Source organism: Loxodonta africana, chromosome 7 (genome assembly GCF_030014295.1).
Source record: "Loxodonta africana isolate mLoxAfr1 chromosome 7, mLoxAfr1.hap2, whole genome shotgun sequence".
Lineage (NCBI taxonomy): Eukaryota > Metazoa > Chordata > Mammalia > Proboscidea > Elephantidae > Loxodonta > Loxodonta africana.
In genome coordinates this window covers 104,708,597-104,724,931 of record NC_087348.1, presented here as the reverse complement: position 1 = coordinate 104,724,931, position 16,335 = coordinate 104,708,597, and the positions used below count along the sequence as shown (strand labels likewise).

The 16,335-nt window shown below is 41.8% G+C and overlaps 1 protein-coding gene across 1 annotated transcript in view; it reads left to right on the top strand.

Moving 5' to 3' along the window:
* Positions 1-2,597, top strand: part of ME3 (malic enzyme 3) — a 224,818-nt gene extending 222,221 nt beyond the window's left edge. Inside the window, exons 13-14 of the mRNA XM_023558533.2 lie at positions 542-640; positions 2,230-2,597. Of these exons, the coding sequence (XP_023414301.2) occupies positions 542-640; positions 2,230-2,391 (261 nt within the window). The 3' untranslated portion in view covers positions 2,392-2,597. The remainder of the gene's footprint in view (positions 1-541; positions 641-2,229) is intronic.
* The last annotated feature ends 13,738 nt before the right edge of the window (positions 2,598-16,335 follow it).

Below are 16,335 nucleotides of genomic sequence, written 5' to 3'. Positions count from 1 at the left end.
TAACCCATAAGGCTCATTTATAGTGTCATTGATTGGTAGCAAGACCTTTCCTTAGACTGCTACCAGGGCTAAAAGGGAGGGTGCAAAGAGCCCTGAATCCAGGGAGATGAGATGGCCTAGATGGGTATCTAAGGATGGTGTCTGGATGGTACCAAGCATGTGGGAGGAAGCTGGGACCCAGGAAGTGAGATCTCATGACCACTATGCAACAGGCTGAACCAGCCAAGAGGAAATCCCAGAGTCTTTGCTTTGCAGGCTACAAGTTTATTCATCTTGGCCTTAGTGGTTTTCCTTTAGAATTCAGTGAGCCTTATGTTGATTTTTTAAGCTTCAGCCAGTCTCACAGTACAGAAGGAACATGTCTTTGCTTAAACCCAAGAATGACGCTACCCTGGGCCACATGGTAGTATTGACAGCACTGGGAACTGCAGCAACTGACCGCTTTGTGGGAAGGGCAGGGGGAGAGCTGAGTCTTGAGGCTGGGCTTGTTCAGGGAGGCATAAATTCAGCTTCTTTCTTTTGGTTCTGTCCTTCTCCCCAGCAAATTGCCCAGGAGGTCTCTGAGCAGCATCTGTCCCAGGGGAGACTGTACCCGCCACTCAGCACCATCCGAGATGTGTCTCTGAGAATCGCCATCAAAGTAAGGGGCATCCTACCCCTCTAAAATGGGTTGTGAGGCTCAACTACCTTTTCTTTCTGTGATTTTAAGAAGGCCAAGGGGAATGGCAGCTTTGGAGACATCGTAAGCTCCTTGGGCTGCACTGCATGTGACCCCAAGGCAGGGTGAGAAACCCCTGCCCATAGCTCGTGCCCCACCCCCAACGCCCACGCAGGCCAGTCTGGGAAGACTCCTGGATTTCCTCTCAAACAGAAAGGTCATCAAAGTCCATGGTCTTGTGGACCTAAATGTGGGTGGAATTTTTTTTTAATGAATCATAAAGGCTGATTTATACAGAAAGGTCAGCCTCCATAGCATCATGGAAAGGGCTCAGGCTTTGGGGTTCCGGCTCTGCCAATCAGCAGTGGAATAACCTTGGGCCAATCACTTCACTTCTCTGAGCCTCAGTTTCCTCCTTTTCAAAGGGGCCAGTAAGCCCTCTCTCTAGAGCTCTGGAGAAGATTAAAAGAGAACAGTGAGAAAGCTCTACACCCAATACCTATCTGGCCAGAGGAGATGCTCATTTCCTCCCCTTTCTCTCAGAATGACTGAGGCCATTTGATAGTCAGGTGCAGGTTAAAAAATGTCACCCTAGAGACTATGTAGAGATGATGGGTTTCCAAAGAATCAGAACATGGCACAATAAAGATTGGCCCAGAATCAATCATTGTGGGGAGCAGGACAGTGGGTACATGGGGGTTTATTATACTATTATTTCTACTAATGTAGATGTTTTTAATTTTCTATCATAAATTTTTTTTAATAATTTAAGAAAACATATTGCATAACAGCATGCATTCCGCATGAGTTGTCCAGGGCAGGATCCAGGATTAACCCTCAAGATCGACTGTCCAGCTCATAATCCAACTCTACCCTGTCTAGTTCCTTCCTTTTTTCAGAATATTTAAATTCAGGCTTTTGTGAAACCAAATCTAATACCCAAAGAACAGTTTCCTAGCTGCAATCCAATTCAGTCCACATTCAGAACCAAAAAAAAAAAAACCAAACCCAGTGCCGTCGAGTCGATTCCAACTCATAGCGAACCTACAGGACAGAGTAGAACTGCCCCATAGAGTTTCCAAGGACCGCCTGGCGGAATCGAACTGCCAACCCTTTGGTTAACAGCCATAGCACTTAACCACTACACCACCAGGGTTTCCGTCCACAATCAGGGGGAATGTATATATCACTGGACACTGTTGCTTGCCCATTATCTAATTTTATCCTCACACTACTCCAGAGAAAGGTCTCATTACTCCAGTTTTACAGATGAGGAAACTGAAGCTCAGCCAGGATAGTGGTACCCCTGAGGACCCACAGACAGTTGAAACAGAGGCAGAGTTTAGGTTTGGCCTCTTAACTCTGACACAGTATTTGTACAACTTCTGTCTGTCTATCCAGGCAAAAAGCTCAAAATCCTTCCTGTTCCATGGCTTCAAGGAACACAAGCCGTGGGAGGAATATTTCTGATTCTTTGGAGTGTGTTCCCCTTCCCCAAGGCTCCCAAGCAAGGAACTTTAGGAAGGTTCCTCCTTAGATCCAATTCCTCAGCCAAATTTATTTTTCCCTAGGTCCTCGACTACGCATACAAACACAGCCTGGCCTCCTACTACCCGGAGCCCAAGGACAAAGAGGCTTTTGTAAGATCCTTGGTCTACACTCCTGACTATGACTCATTTACGTTGGACAGCTACACTTGGCCCAAGGAAGCCATGAATGTTCAAACGGTTTGACGCGATCTCAGTGGCTGGTGTGGGGCTGGATGAAGCCCAAAGTAGTACCAGCAATATAAATGGGTTCCAAAATGGGCATCTTTGTCACTGTGTTTTTTCCTTTGAACTTTCTGGTGTGAGAAGAGATATCCAGGCATGTGGTGAATGACAGCCTTGTATCTGAAGGCCCTTGGAGTTCACATTTCTCTAATCCTCTCCTGAGTTCCTTCCCAAGCATTTCTTCATTCATTAATTGCCAACTATGAGCTTAGGCCTGTGGGAAATACAGACTATTGCCTACAATCCTGCCTTTACAGAGCTCAGGGTCTAGTGGAGGAGATGAAATACACAATTCAGTTCATTATAAGGGAAAAAATGTTAAGTCCATGACAGAAGTGCAGATTAAGGTCAAAGGTACCCAGGGGAGGGAGAGCATACTTTCTATGAGGGCATGAGAGAAGGCTTTAGGGGAAGCAGTGAGTCTCAAGAGTGAGTCTCAAGAGTGAAGGATGGGTAGGAGTCACAGGAAGATGGAGAACATGACGACAGCCACTAGCCAGAAAGCACAGCCCACTTTGCAGGGAGCTGTGTCTCTGCTGGAGGAATACACACCCTTCAAGGCTCAGCAGGGTGTGACGGCTCAATGGCTAGAGACAGCTTACTAACTAGTCAGAAATGGTCACTTCTGTATGGGTTGTAGAGTATTAAGCATTCCTTTTTGGTTATTGCTAAAAGAAAATCCAGAGATATGAGGGTGGGGAAGGTCAGCATGTCAAGAAGTGAGGACGAAGGAAGGCAGTGAGGGAAAGAGCACCATGGGGAGTTCTAAAGAAGACTTGATTTCTTTTCCTGGCTCTGGACCACACTCTTCCATCCATCATTTTGCTCTAAAGTAATTCTGCAACTCAGAGCAGCTTCCTTACGGAGGTGATATCAGTCTGTTCTAGTGTTTCTTAGGCCATATTCAGTCTTAGCCTTCACCTCCTTCATGTCCAGCAGAACCCACACTATAGGAGGGTGAGGGTAGGTGTGATGGTTAAGATTGTATGTCAACTTGGCTGGGCCATGATTCTAAGTGTTTTGGCAGTAATGTTGTGATCACTTCCCTGTTGAAATATGACGCGTGATCACCCCCATGATGGAATCTGCTGAGTGGTATTGGCAGGGCCCAGGCCTGTGGCAGCTCACCACCCCATCAGCCTTCATCTCTCTGCCATCCTCTGCCTACTTCCTTCCTGCTTGCTTTGCCAGGGCTTTTGCTTGTTCCAGATCCTGCAGCTTACTCTCATTCGTCTGGCCTCTAGTTCTTGGGACTTGCGCTGGTGGCTTGCTGGCAGTCTTGCCTGCTGATCTTGAGAGCTGTCGATCTTCACTACCTGCAGTGGCACTGCTCTCCAGCCTGTCGATCTTGGGTTTGCCAGCCCCTGTGGCTACGTAGGTCAGGAGAATTTCCTTTCCTGCCTCATGGACTTGGGACGTCCAGCCTCTAGGGGCCACATGAGCCATTTCCGTGATATAAATCTCTGTTTATATATATACGTTTGCTGGTTTTGCTTCTCTGGAACCCAGCCTAACACATTTGGTACCAAAAGCGGGGGTCTACAGAAACAAAATTGTAAGGATGAATTTTCTAAATTGGTTCTCAGGTTTGGTTAGTCTTAAAGATGTTGATGACTCTGCTCCCATTAGTAAAGAGAGCACTAACTAATCCATGGCGTGAGGTGACAATTCAAATACACAAAATATCACCACCAACAGATCAGATATTGGTGAAAGACGAGGCTCTGAGTGATTGCATGGATGATACTGTTCTATAATTTTGTCATAATGAGAAGTATAGGGAGGCTGGTTGGCTGGTCCTACTTTCACTAGACAAACTGGTGAAGGAAAGAAATAAGTGCAGGGCTTCAGAGTCAAAGCTCACACACCACATAAATGACCTCAAAGTTTCCACTTGCACCTTGAAAGAAAGCCTTATTTCTTGTAGTGACAGAGCCGATGTTGCCAAAAACCAAACCCACTGTCTTAAAAGAGTGGCTGAATTACAATGCCAACCCAACTGGCAATCTTGAGAGGTATCTGAAAGCAGTGCCGGGAGCAGAGCGCAACCTTTGGACCTGGAGTCCCTGCACAGAGCAGCTCCTAGTCCAGGGAAAGATTGATGGAGAATAAACTTCTGTTTTTTAAAGCTATCCACTTGTGGTATTTCTCTTATAGCAGCAATAGATGACTAAGACAGTGGAGGAAGTGCCTGCAGCCCCCTGCAAGTAAGGACCCTGCTAAATTGCTAAGGTCTATTGTGATGGCAGCTTCCAACCTTTAATTTTATTTGTATAAAGGTCTATTGTGATGGCAGCTTCCAACCTTTAATTTTATTTGTATAAAGGTCTATTGTGATGGCAGCTTCCAACCTTTAATTTTATTGTATAATAGAGGATACAATAAATTAGGCTTAGGGAACTACTACTGCCCACCCCTACTGTCAGCTCAGCCTCAGGACACTCACTGCCCGCCATGAATAGATCATATATGGCTGCCTCTCAGTGATGGGGTCTATGGACCGTGGCACTCCTAGAAAAGTAATAAGCAGAGACACCAGTCAACCCTTGTCCAGATCTTACTCTTCAGACATCTGCCTCCTTGGTGCTAGTGCTCAACCAAGAATCTTGAGGAAACATCCCTGCTCTATGATCCCTGGGATCACAAAGAATGAAAAACTATTCTGAAAAGGGTTTGAAGAGTGAAGTGGTAATCTGAACACCATGAAACAGGGAACCTTTTACACTACCTTTCTACATTACATCCCACAACTTCCTCTGCACTTTCTCTACACTTACATTGTTCCTGCAACAAAAACAGTGTGCAAGAGGGAAAAATCAAAGTCCAGCATATGGTTTACGATGCTCAGTCTTCAACAAAAATTATGAGGCATGCAAAGAAAAGGAAAAGTATGACCCATACTCAGGGGAAAAAAATAAGTCAATACAAAATGCATTTGGGTATCCCCAGAAGTAGAATTTAGCAAACAAAGACTTCAAGGCAGTTATTATAAATATATTCAAAGAACTAAAGTAAACCAAGTGTAAAGAATTAAAGAAATGTGTGACAACAATGAATCAACAAATAGAGATTCTCAAAAAGGAAATAAATAGTATTTTAAAAGAACCAAATGGAAATTCTGAAAATGAAAAGTATAGTAACTGAAATGAAAAGTTTACTAGTGGTGCTCAACAGCAGATTCAACATGGCAGAAGAAACAATTAGTGAGCTTGAAGGTGAATCAATAGAAACTACCCAATCTGAAAAACAGAAAAAATAAGATTGAAAAATGAACAAAGCTTCAGAGACCGGTAGAACACCATCAGATCTACTAACATATGCATAATGGGAGTCCCAGAAGGACAGGAAAGAAAGAAGCCAAAAAATATTTTAAAGAACAATGGTTTAAAGCTTCCCAAATTTGATGAAAAATATTAACCTACATATCCAAGAAGTTCAACAAATATGAGATAAATATGAGTAAATCCAGACTCAGACACATCGTACTCAAGCTGTTGGAAAACAAAAAGGAAATCTTAAAACCAGGAAAAAAAAGTGAGTAATCATATACAGGGAACTACCAGTACAATCAATGGCTACTGCTGACTTTCATCAGAAACAGTGAAGGCCAAAAGATAGTGGAATGACATATTCAAATTGCTGAAGGAAAAAAACTATCAGTCTAGAACTCTAAATTCCAGAAAACTGTGCCTCCAAATGAAGGCAAAATAATAACATCCCAGATAACCAAAGTCTTAAAATTTTCATTGTTAAAATACCTGCCTTAAAAGAGATATGAAAGAAAATGCTTCAAGCTGAAAGGAAATAAGCTAGATGGTGACTAGAATCCACAGGAGAAAAATGAAAAATACAAGGAATAGTTTATATTTAGTTTAACATAAAAGACTATAAATATATGTTTCCATTCTTCCCTTAAATTTTTTAAAAGACGTTGTATAAAGCAATAACTTTTACCACTGTATTGCTGGGTTTATAAGAAGTATAGTGTAATACATATGCCAACAAAAGAACAAAGGCAGGGGGAGGAAACAGCTACATGGCAGATTTTAATATTTTATCAGAATTAAGTTAATATTAATCGGAATATAATGTGATAAGGGGGCCGTGGTGTTTCAGTGATAGAATTTTCACTTTCCATGTAGGAGACCCAGATTCTATTCCTGGCCAATGCACCTCAAGCACAAGCACCACCAATCTATCGGAGAGGCTTATGTGTTGCTATAATGCTGAAAAGATTTCAACAGGGCTTCCACACTAAGACAGACTAGGAAGAAAGGTCTGGCAATCTACCCCCAATAAAATCAGCCAGTGAAAACCCTATGGATCACAACAGTCCAATCCTGTTGCAAATGGGGTCACCATGAGTTGGGGCCAACTCGATAGCAGCTAACAACAACAATGACAGAGTGTGATAACTTTAGATGCTTATTGTACTCTCCAGAGCAACCACTAAGAAAATAACAGCTATTTATTATAGCTATTAAATAATAATCAAATAGCTAAATAATAGCTAGAAGATCTACAGAGAAAAATAACAAAAGTCTCCATAGAAAAAATTGACAAAGGAGTTTAAATAGTACACAAAAAATAAAACAAAAAAACAAAACCAAACCCAGTGCCATCGAGTCGATTCCGACTCATAGCGACCCTGTAGGACAGAGTAGAACTGCCCCATAGTTTCCAAGGAGCGCCCGGTGGATTCGAACTGCCGACCCTTATGGTTAGCATCAGTAGCACTTAACCACTATGCCACCAGGGTTTCCACACAAAAGATACTTAACAAAAAAGAAAGCAATAAAGGAAGAAAAGAACAACAACAACAAAAAAAAGATATACATAAAATAAATAGCACAATGGTAAATGTAAACCCAAAGATACTAATAAGTACATTAACTATAAATAAAGGCAGAGATTGTCACTTGGATACAGACAAAATAAACAAGATAAGAAATATTACTAGAAAAAAAGGAGGATTGTTTGTCATTATAAAAGGGTCAGTACATCAGGAAGATAAAAAAAAATTATAACTGTACTCATACCTAACAAGAGAGCCTCAAAACAGATGAAGCAAAAACTGTCAGAATTTAAAGAGATAAGAGACAATCCAATGAGAACAATTGGAAATTTTGATGCTGTGCTTTCAATAATTTATAGAACTAGAGAATTTTATCAGCAATAATTAGTTGAGTAACACTCAATCTAACTGACATACAGAAACAATTTACACAGTGAAGGTAGAATACGTATTCTTTTGAAGTGTTCATGAAACATTTTCCAGGATAGATCATATGCTAAGCCATAAACAAGTATAAATAATTTTAAAAGAATTGAAATTATGTAAAACATCTTCATTGATCACAACAGAATTAAATTAGATATCAACAACATAAATCAATATAAATATGAGGCATTCCAAAATACTGGAAATTAAAATATTTCTAAATAACCCATGTAACAAGTAATCAAGGGAAATTATACATAGATAGACCCATAGATAGACAGATAAGTGAATATAAATAAAAACAACAAATCAAATTAATGAAATGTAGCTAAAGCAATGCTTAGAGGGAAATTATCAGAAAAAAACAAAGGTCTCAAGTCAATTCTAAGATTCCTCCTTAAGGAAGAAGAAAAAAAGGAAAGCAAACAAGACCCAAAGCAAGTGAAGTCTCGAGCAGAAATCATGTAATAGAAAAGAAAAAAAATATTTTTAATAATAATTTTCTTTTTTTTTTTTAGAAAGTGAAACAGAAAATTGGTGCTTTGAGAGATCAACTAAATTGACAAATTTTACTAAGACTGACAAGAAAAATTTAAAAAACCAAGAATGAAAGAGGGAACATTACTATCCACTCTACAGAAATTTTTTTTCAGTTCTAAGGGAATATAGGAAACCCTGGTGGCGTAGTGGTTAAGTGCTACGGCTGCTAACCAAAGGGTCGGCAGTTCGAATCTGCCAGGTGCTCCTTGGAAACTCTATGGGACAGTTCTACTCTGTCCTATGGGTCGCTACGAGTCACAATCGACTCGACGGCACTGGGTTTGGTTTTTTTTGGTAAGGGAATATAAGGAACAACTGTATGCCAATAAATTAGACAACTTAGGTGTAATGAACAAATTCCTAGAAAGAAAACAATTACCAAAAGCGGCACAAGAAGAAATAGAAAATATGAATAGACTTATAACAAGGAAAGAAATTGAAATAGTAATTTAAAATCTTTACATGAAGACAAGCTAAGGTCCAGAACACTTCATTGATGAATTTTATCAAATATTTAGAGTAAAAATAACACCAGTCCTTCACAAACTCAGAAAATAGAGGAACACTTCCCAATCATTCTATGACATTGGTATTACCCTGATATCAAAGCTAGACAAAGAATCACAAGAAAAGAAAACTACAGAGCAATATTTTTTGTGAACATGATACCAAAATCCTAAACAAAATATTAGCAAACCAGATCCACCAAAGTAAAAAAATAAAAAGAATTACACACAATGAACAAGTGGAATTTATCCCTTGGAATGCACGGTTGTTTTGACATCTGAAAATCAATAAATGTAGCACATGACATTAACAAAATAAGGGGCAAAACCAATGATTGTCTTAATACATGTGTAAAAACGAAATTGATAAAATGGAACATCCATTTATGATAAAACTCTTGAGGCAGAGCCAACATGGTGCCCTAGATAGCCACACCATGCTGTCCCTCTGCAACAAAAAAACTAAGTAAAACATACAAATGTCAGTCCTGGAACCCTAAACATCAAACGAAGGGATAAAGAACTGGATCAAACACTGTTATGAATTGAATTGTGTCCCCCAAAAATGTATGTATCAATTTGGCTAGGCCATAATTCCCAGTATTGTGTGATTGTCCACCACGTTATCATCTGATGTGATTTACCTATGTGTCATAAATCCTATCTCTATGATGTTGATAAGATGGGATTAGCGGCGGTTATGTTAATGAGGCAGGACTTAATCTGCTAGACTGGATTGTGCCTTGAGCCAATCTCTTTTGAGATATAAAAGAGAAGTGAGCAGAGAGACACGGAGACCTCATACCATCAAGAAAGAAGCACCGGGAGTATAGCGCATCCTTTGGACGTGGGATTCCTGTGCTGAGAAGCTCCTGAACCAGGGGACGATTGATGACAAGGACCTTCTTCCAGAGCCGACAGAGACAGAAAGCGTTCCCCTGGAGCTGGCACCCTAAATTCAGACTTCTAGCCTCCTAGGCTGTAAGAGAATAAACTTTTCTTGTGGCCTTAACAGTTATTGCAGCACTACATAACTAAGACAAACAATGAATGGAAGAAGAAACTGACAGAAAACAGAGAACAAGGAGAGATATGCGGTATAGGTCCCCTGCCAACTAACACAGCATCACCATCTTGGAAAACAGCCAGCAATGACCCCAGACAGGGAGTACAGGAAGGCAACTTCATGAAGCTCCCAAAAGGTGACTGCACCAAGTAACAGAGAAACACGCTTTACTGCCCCTCACCCTTCTGCCCCATATGCCACCTGTCTTAGGCTGGGTTCTCTAGACAAGCAAAACCAGTGAAGCGTCTATAAAGGGAGAGAGAGAAAGATACGTATTAAGGAAACGGCTTATGCAATTGTAGAGGCTGGAAAGTCCCAAATCCATGGGTCAGGCTGGAGGCTCCTCCTGACTCACACAGCTGCTGGGGCAGGCGAATCCAAGATCCAGACCACAGAGGCGGATGAATCCCAAAATCAGCAAGCAAGCTGCTACCTCAAGTCCCAAGAATTGGAGGTCAGATGAACAGGTCCGGCTGCAGGACCTGGAGCGAGCAAAAGCCAGCAAGCCTTGCCAGGAAATCCACCTATATTGGATGCAGGCCATACCCCCAAGGAAACTCCCTTTCCACTGACTGGCTATTCACAACAGATCCCATCATGGAGGTGATCACTTTATATCACATCTCATTATGGAAGTGATTAAATCATTATGTTGTTGTTAGGTGCCGTTGAGTCAGTTCCAACTCATAGCGACCCTATGCACAACAGAACGAAACACTGCCCGGTCCTGCGCCATCCTCACAATCGTTGTTATGCTTGAGCTCATTCTTGCAGCCACTGTGTCAATCCACCTCGTTGAGGGTCTTCCTCTTTTCTGCTGACCCTGTACTCTGCCAAGCATGATGTCCTTCTCCAGGGACTGATCCCTCCTGACAACATGTCCAAAGTATGTAAGAAGCAGTCTCGCCATCCTTGCCTCTGAGGAGCATTCTGGCCGCACTTCTTCCAAGACAGATTTGTTCATTCTTTTGGCAGTCCACGGTATATTCAATATTCTTCGCCAACACCACAATTCAAAGGCATCAACTCCTCTTCAGTCTTCCTTATTCATTGTCCAGCTTTCACATGCATATGATACGGTTGAAAATACCATGACTTGGGTCAGGCGCACCTTAGTCTTCAGGGTGACATCTTTGCTCTTCAACACTTTGAAGAGGTCCTTTGCAGCAGATTTGCCCAATGCAATGCGTCTTTTGATTTCTTGACTGCTGCTTCCATGGGTGTTGATTGTAGATCCAAGTAAAATGAAATCCTTGACAACTTCAATCTTTTCTCCGTTTATCACGATGTTGCTCATTGGTCCAGTTGTGAGGATTTTTGTTTTCTTTATGTTGAGGTGTAATCCATACTGAAGGCTGTGGCCTTTGATCTTCATTAGTAAGTGCTTCAAGTCCTCTTCACTTTGAGCAAGCAAGGTTGTGTCATCTGCATAACGCAGGTTGTTAATGAGTCTTCCTCCAATCCTGATGCCCCGTTCATCTTCATATAGTCCAGCTTCTCGGATTATTTGTTCAGCATACAGATTAAATAGGTATGGTGAAAGAATACAACCCTGACGCACACCTTTCCTGACTTTAAATGAATCAGTATCCCCTTGTTCTGTCCGAATAACTGCATCTTGATCCATGTAAAGGTTCCTCATGAGCACAATTAAGTGTTCTGGAATTCCCATTCTTCGCGGTGTTATCCATAGTTTGTTATGATCCACACAGTCAAATGCCTTTGCATAGTCAATAAAACACAGGTAAACATCCTTCTGCTATTCTCTGCTTTCAGCCAGGATCCATCTGACATCAGCAATGATATCCCTGGCTCCACATCCTCCTCTGAAGCCAGCCTGAATTTCTGGCAGTTCCCTGTCGATATACTGCTGCAGCCATTTTTGAATGATCTTCAGCAAAATTTTGCTTGCATGTGATATTAACGATATTGTTCTATAATTTCCACATTTGGTTGGATCACCTTTCTTGGGGATAGGCATAAATATGGATCTTTTCCAGTCAGTTGGCCAGGAAGCTGTCTGCCATATTTCTTGGCATAGACGGGTTGAGCACCTCCAGCGCTATATCTGTTTGTTGAAACATCTCAATTGATATTCCATCAATTCCTGGAGCCTTGTTTTTCGCCAATGCCTTCAGAGCAGCTTGGACTTCTTCCTTCAGTACCATCGGTTCCTGATCATATGCCACCTCTTGAAATGGTTGAATATCAACTAATTCTTTTTGGTATAATGACTCTGTGTATTCCTTCCATCTTCTTTTGATGCTTCCTGCGTCGTTTAATATTTTCCCCATGGAATCCTTCACTATTACAACTCGAGGCTTGAATTTTTTCTCCAGTTCTTTCAGCCTGAGAAACACCAAGCATGTTCATCCCTTTTGGTTTTCCATCTCTAGCTCTTTGCACATGTCATTATAATACTTTACTTTGTATTCTTGAGAGGCCCTTTGAAATCTTCTGTTCAGATCTTTTACTTCATCAATTCTTCCTTTTGCTTTAGCTGCTCGATGCTCAAGAGCAAGTTTCAGAGTCTCCTCTGACATCCATCTTGGTCTTTTCTTTCTTTCCTGTCTTTTCAGTGACCTCTTGCTTTCTTCATGGATGATGTCCTTGATGTCATTCCACAACTCATCTGGTCTGCAGTCACTAGTGTTCAATGCATCAAATCTGTTCTTCAGATAGTCTCTAAATTCAGGTGGGATGCACTCAAGGTCATATTTTGGCTCTTGTGGACTTGCTTAGATTTTCTTCAGTTTCAGCTTGAACTTGCATATGAGCAATTGATAGTCTGTTCCACAGTCGGCCCCTGGCCTTGTTCTAACTGATGATATTGAGCTTTTCCATCATCTCTTTCCACCGATGTAGTCAATTTGATTTCTGTGTGTTCCATCTGGTGAGGTCCGTTGGTGAAAGAAGGTATTTGCAATGAAGAAGTCGTTGGTCTTGCAAAATTCTATCATTCGATCTCCGGCATTGTTTCTATCACCAAGGCCATATTTTCCAACTACTGATCCTTCTTCTTTGTTTCCAACTTTTGCATTCCAATCGCCAGTAATTATCAATGCATCTTGATTGCATGTTCGATCAATTTCAGACTGTAGCAGCTGATAAAAATCTTCTGTTTCTTCATCTTTGGCCCTAGTGGTTGGTGCGTAAATTTGAATAACAGTCGTATTAACTGGTCTTCCTTGTAGGCGTATGGATATTATCCTATCACTGTCAGCATTGTACTTCAGGATAGATTTTGAAATGTTCTTTTTGGCGATGAATGCAACACCATTCCTCTTCAAGCTGTCATTCCCAGCATAGTAGACTATATGATTGTCTGATTCAAAATGGCCAATACCAGTCCATTTCAGCTCACTAATGCCTAGGATATCGATGTTTATGCGTTCCATTTCATTTTTGACAATTTCCAATTTTCCTAGATTCATACTTCATACACTCCAGGTTCCAATTATCAATGGATGTTTGCAGCTGTTTCTTCTCATTATATGACTGCCAAACTACATCATAACTGCCAAACTACTGAGAATCACAGCCCAGACAAGTTCACACTCAACCTTAAACATCACAGTCCACCCCTTGTCAACTTGGTAACTGTACATATCTCCTTAAACCATAATCTCTGAATAAGAAAATTATAAAGTCATACTTGCACCTAACATGATACAACTAACACGTGTACAACCGAAAATGCACTAGCCGTGTTTACATCTCATATTTTACAGGTGAAAAAAACAAAAATATTTGATGCACACATACAAGGAAGAAATATTCATTACAATTACACTCCTCATCACTGCAACTGGTCATGTGGTCATAACTAGTATTTAGAACTACCTTCTTTCATCACCCATTCCATATTCCCTTTACCCTCAGCAAACACTTCAGTTGGTCATGGTTCTTTGCCTGGTAGGATAACAAGGCCTTCATTCCTGAAGGGTCTGGGCTATTAGTAGTCACGTCAGAATTGGGTTGCTGTAGTTTTCCATTGACTTCAATCACAGGTCGTGATTGTACTAAGAGATGCCCTAGAGGATCTCCTAGATTCCAGACATACTCTTCTTTACCTCCATTATTTAACATCAGTACGATTTCCTCTTGGTAATCAGGATCAATCACACCAGCCAATATGGTAACTCTTCTTTGCCTGTTGATCCAGAGACATAAGGAGCCCAAAATGGCCAACTGGCATTTTTAACTTCTAATTCAATGGCATCAGTGATGTGTCAGTGGGAGCATTCCTTCCTTTGGAACTAAGACCTCTAGACCTGCAGAGCATAGGGTTATAGGGACAGGAAGCAAAAATCTTGCAAGTGGGTCACTAGGGATAATAGTGAGCCGTGCCACTCCCATTTCCACCCCTTGATTCCTAGACCCATGAATCCTGGCTATGGGAGAAATAGCACCATATACTGGATAGTGATTTAGAACATATACGGCATCCTGGAGAATATTACCCCAACCCTGCAAGTTATTGCAACCTAGCTGGTGCTGTAATTGTGTCTTTAGAAGCCCATTCCATCATTCTGTCAAGCCAGCTGCTTTAGCATCATGGGGAACATGGTAAGACCAGTGAATTCCATGAGCATGGGCCCACTACCACACTTCATTTGCTGTGAAGTGAGTCCCTTGACCCAAGGCAATGTTGTGTGGGATACCATGATGGTGAATAAGGCTTTCTGTAAGTCCACAAATGGTAGTTTTGGCAGAAGTATTGCATGCAGGAAAGGCAAATCCATATCCAGAGAAAGTGTCTATTCTAGTAACAAAACACTGCCCTTTCCATGATGGAAGCAGTTCATCATAATCAACCTGCCACCAGCTTGCTGGCTGATCACCTCAAGGAATGGTGCCATATCGGGGACTCAGAGTTGGTCTCTGCTGCTGGCAGATTGGGCACTCAGCAGTGGCTGTAGCCAAATAGGCCTTGGTGAGTGGAAGTCCAGGTTGCTGATCCCATGCATAATCTCTATCTCTGCCACCAATGACACTTTTTTCAATGACACCAGTGTCTGGGAAAGAGGATTACTAGTTTCCACAGAATGTGTCATCATACCCACTTGACTTAAAATCCTCTGCTGAGGTCACCTTTTGGTGAGCATTCACATGAAACACAAATATCTTCACTTCTTTGGCCCATTCAGAGAGGTCTATCCACATACCTCTTCCCCATACCTCCTTGTCTCCAATTTTCCAATCATGTTCTTTCCAGGTCTCTAACTATCCAGCCAAACCATTTTCCACAGCCCATGAATCAGTATACATTTGCACATCTGGCCATTTTTCCTTCCAAGAAAAGTGAACAACCAGGTACACTGCCCAAAGCTCTGCCCATTGGGAGGATTTCCCTTCACCACTGCCCTTCAGGGAGGTCCCAGAAAGGGGCTGTAGTGCTGCCGTTGTCCACTTTCTGCATATCACACAGAACCACCCATAAACCAGGCATGAGTTTTCTCTTCCTCAGTCAACTGATCATAAGAAACTCCTCAAGAGGCCATAGGTGCAGACTGTGAGATGGAAGGTAATGTGACAGGAGTGGAGACCATGGACATTTGGGCCACCTCCTCAGGCAACTTACTTGTGCCTTCAGGTCCTGCTCAGGCCCGATCTTATATATGCCACTTCTATTTAATAATGGAGTGCTGCTGTGCACGTCCAACTTTATGGCTCTGTGGGTCAGACAACACCCAGTTCATGATGGGCAGCTCAGGCTGCATGGTGACTTGGTGGCCCATGGTTAAGCATTCAGTCTCTACTAAGGTCCAGTAATAAGAGCCAAAAGCTCTTTCTCAAAAGGAGAGTAGTTATCTGCAGAGGACAGCAGGGCTTCGTTTCAGAATCCTAAGGGTCTGTGCTCTGATTCATCATTAGGGGCCTGGGAAAGACTTCAAACAGCACTGACTCTTCAAGCCCCATTGGATCAGCCAGATTATATGGCCCAAGTGGCAAAGCCGCTTGCATGGCAGCCCGAACCTGTTGCAGAGCCTTCTCTTTGTCTGGGCCCTACTAAAAACTAGCAGCTTTTTGAGTCACTTGATAAATAGGACAGATTAGAGCACCCAAATGAGGGATATGTCATCTCCAAAATCCAAGGAGGCCCACTAGACGTTGTGTCTCCTTTTTAGTTGTGGGATGGGCCAGATACAATAACATAGCCTTCACTTTAGAAGGAATATCTCGACATGCCCCATACCACTTAACCCCTAGAAATCTCACTGAGGTGGAAGGCAGCTGATTTTTTACTGGATTAATTTCCCACCCTCTAACAGTCAAATGTTTTACCACTAAGTTCAGAGTCATTGACACTTCTTCCTTATTAGGTTCAAGCAGTATAATGTCATCAGTATAATGGACCAGTGAAACATCTTGTGGATGGGAAAGGCAATCAAGATCCCTGCAGACTAAATTATGACATAGGGCTGGAGAGTTGGTATACCTCTGAGGTAGGACAATAAAGGTGTATTGCTGCCCTTGCCAGTGGAAGGCAAACTGCTTCTGGTAGTCCTTTGAAACAGGTATGGAGAAAAATGCATTAGCCAGATCAACAGCTGCATACAAGGTACCAG